General features: G+C 30.8%; 3 protein-coding genes across 3 annotated transcripts; 2 read left to right on the forward strand and 1 right to left on the reverse strand.

The window, feature by feature from the left end:
* On the forward strand, positions 1 to 1,918 carry LOC124920065. Its single transcript, XM_047460467.1, has one exon. The coding sequence runs from the start codon at positions 301 to 303 to the stop codon at positions 1,771 to 1,773; it is 1,473 nt and encodes a 490-aa protein (XP_047316423.1). The 5' UTR covers positions 1 to 300; the 3' UTR covers positions 1,774 to 1,918.
* A 1,255-nt stretch (positions 1,919 to 3,173) lies between these two features.
* LOC124920067 (probable protein phosphatase 2C 65) lies at positions 3,174 to 5,546 on the forward strand. The gene is made up of 5 exons (XM_047460469.1): positions 3,174 to 3,554; positions 3,636 to 3,914; positions 3,993 to 4,110; positions 4,802 to 5,025; positions 5,097 to 5,546. Exons 1-5 carry the CDS (start codon positions 3,309 to 3,311, stop codon positions 5,442 to 5,444), a joined length of 1,215 nt encoding a protein of 404 aa, XP_047316425.1. The 5' UTR covers positions 3,174 to 3,308; the 3' UTR covers positions 5,445 to 5,546.
* Positions 5,547 to 5,692: 146 nt separating this feature from the next.
* On the reverse strand, positions 5,693 to 7,723 carry LOC124920066 (patellin-6-like). Its single transcript, XM_047460468.1, has 4 exons — positions 7,076 to 7,723; positions 6,867 to 6,991; positions 6,647 to 6,791; positions 5,693 to 6,011 (listed from the first exon to the last, which is right to left on the reverse strand). Exons 1-4 carry the CDS (start codon positions 7,670 to 7,672, stop codon positions 5,760 to 5,762), a joined length of 1,119 nt encoding a protein of 372 aa, XP_047316424.1. The 5' UTR covers positions 7,673 to 7,723; the 3' UTR covers positions 5,693 to 5,759.
* Positions 7,724 to 12,911: the final 5,188 nt, after the last annotated feature.

Below are 12,911 nucleotides of genomic sequence, written 5' to 3' on the forward strand. Positions count from 1 at the left end.
TGTTTTTGCTAACCCTAGACCAAAAACGGCTACTTAACGAGAAACACCATAATAATAATAATAATAATAATACAAAGAAGAACACCCAAATCCATCAATCCATGACTGTACCAATACCCATGTCTTCTTCTTCTTCTTTCAATTTCCTTCCTTCCACATCCAATCTTCACTTCTTCTTCATCTTCACCCTCGTCGGCGCAAACCACACATCATCTCGCTTCTGTTCTCGCTAACCCATCTCTCATTTCAACGATACAGGTATACATACATACATACAATACATATATATATATATTGGTCATGGAATGGTATACAGGAAAACCCAGTTTGTTAAAGAACTTATTGGTTAGACTATTCTTATTCTGTCTTACAATAATCGGTATTCGATTTACATATGTTGTCATTATTCGAGGTGAATCATGTGATTCAGATGATTTCTGTTTCTTCTCTTCGCCGGAAAAACCAAATCTTGTTACTGGTGTTAAGGAATCAAGTTCATCTGCCATTATCCTCTCCGACGCTGCCTCAGCATTATCATCTCCGGAGAAGACAGCTTTGTCTACAAAAGACTGGAAAAAGTCTGTCGATTTCTATTCTTCAGTCTTTCAAGACCTTATTGTTGATGGATATCTTTTACCCAATTCGAAATCTTTATGTTTAGAGACACAGATGGGTCAGGAGGTTTATGCTTTGAAAGAAATTGGAGTTCTTGATTCAATTGGAATTTACAATAAGTCTTCCAAGGCAAATAATCATCCGTTTGAAAACAACACTTTTGATTTCATCTTCTCGAGCAATACTGGTTTAGATAGTTCTTTAAAACAAGGCGAATTCGCTGCAGAGGTATGTCGGACATTGAAGCCAGAAGGGTTTTTAGTTGTTCATACATCTTCTAAAGATACATATAGTTTAAATTCGTTTATTGATTTATTCAATTGCTGTAAATTCATACGGTCTCGTGATCTTACTACTACAACAACAAATGTTCGAGAAATTGTCATGAAAAAGGTGAATATACTAAACGGAGGAGAATCATCATCAGTTAATGAATGTTCGATTCCTGAATACAAGAAGGAGTTAGTCAAGTTATCTGAACCATTGATTGAAGAGGAGCCATTGAAGCCATGGATAACATTGAAGAGAAACATCAAGAATGTGAAATACCTGTCGTCAATGGCTGACATTAACTTTAAGGAGAGATATGTGTATGTTGATGTTGGAGCTCGTAGCTATGGTTCTAGCATTGTTAGCTGGTTTAAGAAACAATACCCGAAACAGAACAAGACATTTGATATCTATGCTATTGAAGCAGATAAGGCTTTCCACGAGGAGTATAGATCAAAGAAAGGGGTAACATTGTTGCCTTACGCGGCTTGGGTGAGGAATGAGTCATTGTTCTTCGAGGTTAATGATGTTAAAAAGGGGGGTGAAAGAGGAATGGGTAGGATTAAGCCTGTTCAATCTTCTTCTGTGGGTGGTAATGAGATCATTGGATTTGATTTTGCGAATTGGCTGAAGATGACTGTAACAGAGAAAGATTTCGTTGTTGTGAAAATGGACGTGGAAGGGACCGAATTTGATTTGATCCCGAGGTTGTATGAGACAGGTGCGATATGTTTGATTGATGAAATATTTTTGGAATGTCATTATAATAGGTGGCAGAAATGCTGCCCCGGTCAGAGATCGCCAAAGTATGAGAAAACTTATGGGCAGTGTTTAGAGCTTTTTACTTCTCTTAGACAAAGTGGGATTCTTGTTCATCAATGGTGGTAGTAGATGATATACGTATTAATCTCCTTTCTTCTTATTCTTTTGATCATCCTCCATTGATGAGAGCTTCAGTTTCTCATGTGAAATGTTGCTAGTTAAATTTATTCACAATGTTTAATATAAAGATGAAATAGTGTTGCTTCTTTCATTTCCATATTTTTCAAATTTGTTCTTTTATTATTGTTTTGGGGTGTGTCTTGTTAGAATCATGTCTCCTTCAAATGAGTTTTCAAAATTAGAGATTTGGTAAAGTGTTTACAAATCACCTCAATTGTCAATAAATGTATCTTATACAAATTGAGATTATTTGATATAAAGGACAAGTCAGGATATTAGGTTGAATTCGACTTAATCTTCCTTCGTATGAGGCTTGAGTAGTGGTCATGGAGTAAGCACCCACCTTTCTCAATAAAAAGGCACCTTTCTCAATAAAAAGGCATAGATATAACTAAGCATTCAACTTTGGGTTACCTTATATTACTCTACTCTGCTTTTAGAAGAGCTCTGCGCTCACAAATTTGAAAGGGGTGTTTGTGCCCCTGCCGAAGATTCCAGCAGCATATCGATCTCGAAGGAACTTTCAGTCCAATTGGAGCTTGATTCCAACGACTCGAAAGTGAAACATAGCCAACCCAAATGATATTTGAGGCTCGAATTTAGGTTGTTTTCGCGAAATAGGACTCAAATTTTGAATTGTGTCGTATTAGCTTTAACTATCAAACATACGAGGTTTTCCAAAATTGAAAAAAACATGTGACTTCTTATTTAAATGTATTATTTTCGTTTTCTAAATAATTTATCATGTTTTAATGATATTTAGAGATGTTTTTGACGTATTTGTTTTAAATTGAGTATTTTTTTTTAAGATTTATGCATTTTAATTTGTCGAAGTTGGTTTGAGTGACTAAGAAATATGTAAACTAATGAAATTAAAAAAAATGATATTTATTTATTTTTCACATAATTTTGATTTATCAATTTTGACGTATGCGTTTTAAATCAATTATATTTTCATGATACACGCCTTCACAACTTTCGAATACGATTTGAATGCGTTAAAAAAAGTGTATTACGTGGAATAATCGTAAAAAGTGAGTTTTGTTATTTTGCTTTTACTACTGAGAACAAATTTATTAAGGAATAAATAATATTATATTAAAGTAGGATATAAATAGTTAAAGCTCTATACTCCACAATTCAAAGTTCGGTATCTCGTATCTCGTTTTCGAATCTTAAACCTAATAATATAAAAGTGTAACTTTACTTTTAGGACTTTTCACAATTAACATGTCTTATTTTTTAGTATTCAATGCACCTAAAAAAGATTAAAGAAAAAAGTTTTGTTAAATAGAATAAATAATAAATCTTCTTTTCCATCTATTGTTAGCCTTCCTTGATTTGTGTTGTTTTCATCACATATTCATTTTAACATAAAAAGAAAGCAAAAAATTTTGGTCGGACCTTTTCTTAAACTAACCCCTTTTCTTCTCCGAGAATACATATCTCATTTTCCGGGAAGATCTGTTTATTCCTGGAAAATGGGTTCATGTTGCAGCATTAGTTGGACTCCAATTGGATCCATAGCCATAGATGCTTATGAAAACAAAGAACACACAGATGAAACAGAGTATGATCATCATAATCATAATCATCAAAATCATCATAATTACATTCAAAATGGAGATGGTGCCCGTGTTAGATTTCATGGTTCTTCCAAATTCCTCTCAATGTACACACAACAAGGAAGAAAAGGAATCAATCAAGATTCCATGACTTCTTGGGAGGTAATCATAACAAAAAAAAGATTCAATCTTTTCATAATTTCATCATTCCTTAATCCAATTCAATCTTCTTCTTTCAATCAGAACTTTAATGGGGAAAATGATACGTATTTTTGTGGCGTATTCGATGGGCACGGGCCATCGGGACATGAGGTGTCGCGAATTGTAAGAGATAATCTACCGACAAAGTTGAGTTCGTTTTTGAAGAAATCGAATAATATTGTCGCGACATCTGAATTCTTCTCGTCTTGGGAGAATACTATCGTTAGGAGTTTCGAAGATTTGGATGAAGAAATTGGTGCTGCTGATTCTAGTGTTAATGCATATAGCAGCGGATCGACAGCAGTAACTGTTATCAAACAGGTTTGTTTTAATTTCATTTGTTTTATAAACTTTAGTTTTTCAAGATATGATTGATAATTAATATATATATGTGATCAGGGTGATAATCTAATAATTTCAAATTTGGGAGATTCTAGAGCTATTCTCTGCACTAGAGATGATAATAATAAGCTTGTTCCTGTTCAACTCACCAAAGATTTGAAACCCGATCTTCCAGGTATTCCACATGTTCAAATATACACGAGCGTTTAACAAATAAGTTGGATAATCGGAAACAAATAAGAAGATAAGCTAGAGTAATTAAGTTGTGAATAAGCTAAATCAAATTATGCTATAATATGTAAAACATAATTAGAGTAGTACCTATAAAAGATCAACAAATAGACCACTCATTCAAATAAAAACATAAAAATTGTATCAAAATGTGTGGATGCATTTATTTTGAACGTGTCTATTTAAGTTTTATTTTCAAATATGATTTTGTTAATGATATTAGGAACCCTGTGATAGTTTAAGCGTCGAGAGTCGGTCGATGTTTAAGAGAATAAAGTTTACGGGTTCGATTTTTACTTAGAACGTTTGAAGATAGAGTAAAGTCATACTTTAAATATTGTTTATTGATAAATTTTTAAATATGCATCTCTAACTAAGTACAATTTTGCATTGTTAGGATATGAATTTACATTTGATTGAGAAACCCTTACATTTGTATAAATGTTTTCAAATGGATCTAAAGCGTCGCTATTTCTCAAATACTGTCGCTATTTCTTAAAATACTGTTGTTAATTTGATGATTATCGTCGCTAAAAGTCATGTACATTATCTCTTCTAAAACAAAAAAAAAAAATTATGTTGGGTGAGAGTCTTTCCTTCAAATGTTCTTGGATAACATTTTTGATTGAACACAGATGAGGCAGAGAGGATTAGGAGTAGAAAAGGCAGGATCTTTCCTATGGAAGAAGAACCGGAAGTATTTCGAGTATGGATGCCCGAGCAAGACTCTCCCGGCCTAGCAATGTCGCGTTCTTTCGGGGACTTTTGTTTGAAAGATTTTGGTCTAATCCCAACCCCTCAAGTATCTTACAGGAAAATCACAACAAAAGATGAATTTGTCGTTCTAGCATCCGACGGGGTAACCAAACTAAACCATATAAACCGTGATTTTTTTGTGTTAATTGGGCATTAATTTGTTAGTCTTTGCAGGTATGGGATGTGTTATCAAACACGGAAGTAGTAAAGTATGTTGGATCGGCAAGAAAGAGATCGATAGCAGCTCGATTACTCGTGGAACGAGCTGTTCAAGCATGGAAGTATCGTTATCCTACATCAAAAGTTGACGATATAGCCGTTGTTTGTTTGTTCTTTAAGGAACATCAAGTGGATAAATTGGATGAAAGCGAATTGAACAACACATTCTCGGAAGAGGTTCGACCTGGTCGTCATAAGAAGTTGAAGAGCGATGATGGACTCGACACTGTTGTGAACTGTGAAGTCACAAGAACTCATAATCGGGGCGTGACTCGTCGGAAACAATCATCGCATCATCGTTGAAAGCGAACAATTTATCGAACATTTTGGCTATTGTAAAAAAATTATGTAAATGTATGCTTGGAAATGGAGAGGGGGGTCTTGTTAATTTGAATGTTAGAAGTTGTTTGTGTATTGGGGGGAGTTTTTGAGTGAATGAAATAACCTTTTTTATAAATGGATTTGGAATATTTGAATATTATTCAAAAACATATTAAATATAAATGGCCAAGAAACTTTAGGACTATGATTATTGAAACTTATAAGTTGAATTAAACTAAATTAGTCCTTAATAATAAATTACAAGTTATAAAATTATTCGAAAAACAAAGAGAATTATCATTTTTGCACGACATAACGGTAAGCTGCAACCTTTTTTCTCGATGAGGAGGTATTATCAATCGATAACACCATTTTTCCACTGCTGGTTTTCGTCGCAAAAGAATTGTGAATCGCCGCATCCTTCGCGGGCACCCATCTCGGTTTCTCAACCGCAATTGTGTAGCTTCCTTCTGCTGTCGGGACAAACTCAGCGCTGTACTCGACTTCCCATCCTCCGACCACTATGTCCCATGTTATCGACGAACCCGCCTAGAACCATAAACCGTGTTAAAATGTTTATTTGTTATTAAAATGTTTGTTAGAAAAAGTTAATATAAAAAAATTCTATAACTTTTTCTCATTTACCCTCAACTAACAAAATTAAATCTACAATCACATTATTAATAGTTTTCAAATAACCTCACTTCTGATTAAGTTACTACTTTTATGTTTATAAATCCTATAAAACTCATTAGCATAATCAATTATTTACATAAGGGCAAAGTAAACCAACATTTAAAATCATTTCTTTATATAAGCATTTTATCTTTACTAGATAAATAGTAAATTTATTATCTTAGGCCTTGTTTATTTGAGATTATTCAAATAACCTTAACTTAAAATCATCGTATCACTCTCTTATTTATCACATCACTCAATTTATTATCTAAAATATTATATATTTTTTATTATTATTATTTTTTATTTTATTATTATATATTAATACCTTTAAGCTATTTTTATATAAAAAAAAAAAATCTCCACCACTTTCAAAATTTCGCCCATCATTATTTTTCAAATAACCCGATTATTTAGGTAACCTGAATCCGAAGAACCCTAATTAATTAATTTAATCAAAAGAACATAATTCTTTTAAAAAAAAATTACTCTAAGTGGAAACTAACCTCAATGCCCACTATTTGTATATTGACTTTCTCTCTTCCTTTGACAGTGAACTCCGACGCCGATTTCGGGTGACTGTTTTGTACATCGTCGTAAGTCCGGTGAAGTCCTCCGTACATAACCGGAATGTTTTCCGGCCTTATAAACCTGAAAAACAAGGATTTGTGAGAAAAAAAACAAGAATTTGTGTTTTTTTCTTCTTTTTTCTGTATACCCACTTACTTGTAGAGGATTTCTGCAACATTTCCTTCATTGGCAACAACGAACTTGTTCTTGGTTCTTTGGGTTAGAAACGGGCTAAACATTGAATACAACACACTGAAGAACCAGGGCACATTAATAAAGATCTGCACCCAGAAAAAAACTTAGATCTTTAAAGGAAAAGAACACAATTAAACATGATTGAGGGATCTGACTTAATGAATGAATACCTTACGGGCTACCATTTCAGGATAATTATCTTGGAAAATAGAAACAATATGATTAGATGCAGCTTTAAGTTCTTGTTTAGGCATATCTTTAAGATCAATAACCTGAATAATCGAGTTAACCCCACCATGTTTAAAATGCAGAAGTTTAATCCCTCTTTCAAGAACTTGAATTCTCCATCTCAAAAATCTCTGCAATTTCTCATCATCTCCAAAGAATTTCTCATACATTTCTTTATCTTGAAATATTCCATAAGAGTTGTAACAAACAGGGTGACCTTCTTTGTCATACCCTTGCATATAAGCTACAACACCTTCAAGTTCTTTAAATCCTAATTCTTCATCAACAATGGTGTCTGCTTTGAAATCCTTGCGCCAAGATAAGGACTTTATAAGCATTTGAAGAGCTTTTTCGACATGGAAGTCTCTGGCTTGGAGGAATTTGAGGAGAATAAGATCGGATTTCTCAGATTCGTTGTCTAGAAGAGGAATAGACCATATGGAAATTGATGGGTCATGTGAAGATTTGAGCTTTTGTTTGAGCTCATGAAGGGATTTGATTTGAGAGAGGGAATATGTTTCTTGTCTGTGGGAATCCATTAGAGAAAAAGTAAGGAAGGTTTTCTTGTTCAATTGATTAAAGAAGAGTTTGTAAATTGCAAACTCAGGAGTTTGAATTTTAATAAAAACAAAATATTTTCAAATAAAGCCATTAGGAATGGAAAAAGTATCTAAAGACAAGAGAAAGTGGACAATTTGGGATATAGTGAAAGTTGCAATTTGAATTTTGAAATTAGGAGGCAAAGATAGTTACTTTTGACTTTATTAATCCATCGAAATTCCACCATACTATTCCATTATTGTTCACATTTAAATTTGGCCCAAGTTCAAATAATCTATTTTTTGAAAACCCCTGTGAACATTAATCCAAAGGATAAAAGGACTAATAAAAGTTTTGGAGGATAGTAACAGCTAATCATTCTAATGATACAGAATTGAGTGAGGCATGTGATTTAATTCATTTTTTTTTAAGGTTAACTTTTATTAAAAATAGCGAAAGATACGTTTAATCGATATAAAGGGAAATTGAAAAAACAAAACAGATACAACGTCTATCTAGATGTATTTGTTAATTTGACAACAAGTTAAGAAATCAGTTTACAAATCACTATATATATGAAAACAAAGTAATTATGAACAGATCTTGTTTCCAAGGTGTAATATTTTTGCACATCTAAGAAAGAAATTACACCTGTTGAATGACAATTATAGGAACTGGCATTATAAACATTCTGACATGATGAATTAAATCTAATCTTTTTACAGGCCAGTAAGGAAGTTTTACCAAACTTTTCATAAATGTTTTTTAAATTTATTGAATTAGTGCTTAAATAATCACTTTTAATGAATTTTGGTGGCACACAAAGGGTGGGCTTAAAAAGGGATGGGATTTAGGGGTTTTAAAGTTATGAATAGAGAAACATTAGCAAAACAGGCTTCAGAATATCAGCAAATGAAGATAATTTATCGTAACATATACTTTACAACCTATTTACTTTCTAACTGTTCAATTTTAAAAGTCTAAAAACACGATATTTCCAACAAGAACACCTTAAATTAAAGTGACTTATACTTGTGGAGTTGTGCTAATCGTCCTCCACAGAATAAACTCTGGTTTCAAGAAAGAAAAAAATCTAATAACATGACCAATTCTGTATGAATCTGAAAAAACATCATGTGGGGGAAACTAAACTACTGCTACTCAAAGACAATGTGATAAAATGGTCTACCACAAATGTAAATCTGAATATAAGTTTGTTGTGTCTCATGAATTGAACAATTAGGTAGAGAATTAAATGGGGAAAACTATTTGAGACTTAATATGTATTGAATTTTTTTAAAAGGTTAGATGGAGAGCTTTAAATAAGGATTTAACAACTAAGGTAAACATCTAAAAAGAGATACTAATTTGATTTGCAAAGTGTGGTTTGTCATGTCAATGTGAAACAACTAATCATTCACTAGTTGATTATTCTTTAAGTTCATTGATGTTATTTTAAGATGGAGGCAATTGACAAGAAACAATGTTCATGGCAAAGGAATTGAACATCAAGGAAATAACAGTTCTATAATATTATCAAACTGCAGTAAATTAAGAATCTTGCATTACACACATATAAGTCATATTGGGTAGCAAATTGTTTGGATTAAATTGTCTAGGGATTCCATTTAATTTTTTGACATGTCCATCATTTAACAAAAATAAAATAAAAACTTAATTATGCCCCCTGCAATAAATTTATAAAAATATATAGCCATAGTTTTCATTGATACTAAATAATTTTAATTTAAAAGACCCAAAATAGAAATAAACACCACAAAACTCATAAAACCCTTATTTTTCTTATATAAAAAAAAATATACTACTAATATAAAAAGGGTTGAAAAGAAATTACAAAACACATTTACATTCCGCCGCCGCATGCTTATTGTTGTGACCGAGAGTTCATTTGTCAAAAGCTCGATTTCTCGGTTAGGTATTGCTTTCTTCTTTTTATTTCTTCTGTTGTTGTGTTGTTGACTGTTATTCTGATTTAGTTTTCAAATAAATAAGTTTGTACTACTCGATTAATGTTGATTTTGCGTTTATTAGATATAAATATTTACATTTCTTGAAAATTGTTATTCTTTCTCGATTGGTGATAAATGATCGGTTGTTTAACCTCCTCAATTACAGGATGGCAAAGACGCGGAAATTTAAAACCTCGCATACGAGGGAAAGCTCAAGTATAACGGCGGTACATGCGACTTATAGGAATCTGAGCGAGCATAAACTTGGCGGTGTTATATTTGTTTGCAAAAATAACAACCTTATGGAATGCATAACCAACCAACTCTTTGGTACAATAATTTGTATTATAATAATTTAATCTATACAAAAAAATGTAACTCATGAGTAATTTTTTTGGGGGTAATGAACAGGATTGCCAGCTCACCATTTCATTTATGTAATGAACATTAATCCTGGTATGCCATTGTTCCTGTTCAACATTTCAGACAGACATCTTTATGGCATATTTGAGGCAGCTAGTCCTGGTCGGTTTAATATGAATCCTTATGCATTGACTCCAATTCCAAATGGTTCAAGAAATCAATATCTTGCTCAGGTTAAAGTTAATGTTAGATTTCAGTGTCTTCCTTTGTCTGAAAGGGTATTTAAGCCAGCTATTCTAGACAATTATTATAACCAAACTCGTTTTTGGTTTGAGTTGGATCATGATCAAACTAGAAGATTAATGTATTTGTTTTCATATGGACCAATTTATGATGGTCCTTATGTCAATAACTACAATACTGGTAGTAGATTTGATGAAATTGAGGTTGATTTGGATGATGAGGACAATGTAGCTAAAGAAAAGAAGAATATGGTCATATCCCAGGTATATACTTAACTATTGTTGTTTTAAATTAGTAGATTGAAACACATTGTTTTGTTTAATGTAGTACAATTGTGTTGTTTTTAGTTGGTTCAAAGATTTGAGGAAATGAAGACTTCGAATGAGGAACGAGTTGGAAAGATTGACTCGATTCAGCAGAAACTGGTATGGTTTGTAATGAAAATTTAGTAAGCGATTGTTATTGCGATTTTTTAAGTTGATTTTTTGTTTTCAGATTGATACTGAATTGGAGATTGAAAAATTAAAGGGAAGGTGCGAGATTTTGGAGTCTGCCATCCAAAGTTACATTAGGCCTTATTAGAGAGCATCATATTGGTAACACCATTGTTGTTGCATTATTAATTCAAACAAATGATTTTTGAATTTTATTTTTGTTATTGTTTTGGATGGGTTAAGGATATTAAGTTAGTCTTATTCCCTTTTTTATAAGACTGTTATTTGAGATATATTTTTATTTATTTTTTTGAACAATTTTTTTTTTTTGAGAAAGAGATATATCATCTCAAGTAGATTGGATTCTTTTGCAAAGTTTGAATTTTGCTAGTAAACTATGTTGTTAGTTATTTTGTTTTTGTTGTTCCAGTTGATTTGACTATTGGTTTTTCTTTTTCATGGCCCAATTTGAAAACTTGCCCATTCATCTGGGTTTGAGAAAAGAAATATTTTAAATTTATTTAAAAATTATTATTTTAAATATTTTATTATGATATTATTTTAGACAAATAATATTTTAAAATATATTTTAGTTATATATATATTAACAAATTTAATAATATTTGTTGAGGGTAACTTAGATGTAATGCTTTTTATTTTTCATACAAACTCAAAGTGTCGTTATAAAACTTTTTGAGTTTTTTTATAATAGAAAGATATCCTACATCTTTTTGTATTCACTCTTTTTTACCTTTCATTTATTTACATGAGTATTTATCCTATCAAAGAGTCTTGTTATAGTATTTAAAAGATTGTTATTGTGTTAAATGAGTATTTATATTTTATAATCCTTTTTATAATATTCTTATTGAGGTGTGATTTTTTTTTTAAATAAAATTAATGTTATTGAATATGAGATAATATCTATTAAAACAAGTAGCTGGTTTTTTATTTGCAAAGTTTAACTTGCATGTTGGCTGCTTTGTTTGTTTTAATTGCTCTGCCTGTTAGTTTTTTACATATAAAGTGGTCTAACTCTTTTTAATTTTTTATTTATTTATGTACATATTAATTTTGGCGTGTTAGAGTATGGAATTAAAAGTAAAATTAAAATTTACATTATAATTCTATAAGAATTGAAAATAAATTAAAATACAACTCTTATGTTTGAAAAAATTATATAATTATAATTTTTATGTTTATAAAAATTATAATAAAATCCATTTGAATAAATATTATTAATGTTATTAAGATATCGGTTTGATACAACCCACTGTATAAAATGTTATAGTTTAAATGATAACTTTTTCTAAGTCTTAATTCTTAATAATCCTATCATAAATGATAAATTAATAAATATATGTTTTTAACTCACTAAAGTAACTCAAAGTGACCAAAGTGGTTCTTAAAAAAACAAATTATGGTTGACAGTTTTAGACTTAACACGAAAATGATATGAACCGAACACGAAAAAATCAGGTTAGAGTTATGTATTTTTTTGTTTAGGTCAAAATCATGTCGACATGTTTAACTTGATCAATAAACAAGTCAAAATTGGGTCGACCTAAAATGACCCAAAATAGACTCGGTAACTCGTTTACAAGTTTATTTTGTTGAGTTTTGTATTTTTTTTTTCTACTCACTCATTCATTTTCTTTTGTAGAATTTTTTTTAAGCAGATTTAACTTAAATTGTCACAATTTTGATTGTTACTCTAATTGATTTATGTTGAAATAAAAGTAATGGATGTCGGTGATACTAACTTCCTATATTCAAAAGAAATGATAAATTAATAATTAAGATGCTTTGTTTTAAAAAATTAAAAATATATATATAATGTTGAACTAAGAAGAGTTGAATGGAGAATTACAAAATTAAATTGATTTAAATTTCATTGAAATTATAATTGTAATTTTAATTCTTAATTTTAAAAACATAAAAAAAACTCTCTAATTCAAATTGTCACCTTAATAGAATAGATGAGATAATATTTTGTTAATAATACTTTCTAAATTAAGATTAATTAGTTAATATAATTAATATGATGGAGATATTATTGTTAGAATGTATGCAATCAAAGTGGTTTGAGATTTTGACATAACATCTTTCTCTAGATTGAGAGATTGATGCAACATTTTTCTCATTTCAAAGGGAGTTATGAAATTATCTCTTCTAAATATTATTCTTTAAACTCTTGCATTGATATATATTTTAAATTATGTTATCAT

Source organism: Impatiens glandulifera, chromosome 1 (assembly GCF_907164915.1).
Source record: "Impatiens glandulifera chromosome 1, dImpGla2.1, whole genome shotgun sequence".
NCBI lineage: Eukaryota > Viridiplantae > Streptophyta > Magnoliopsida > Ericales > Balsaminaceae > Impatiens > Impatiens glandulifera.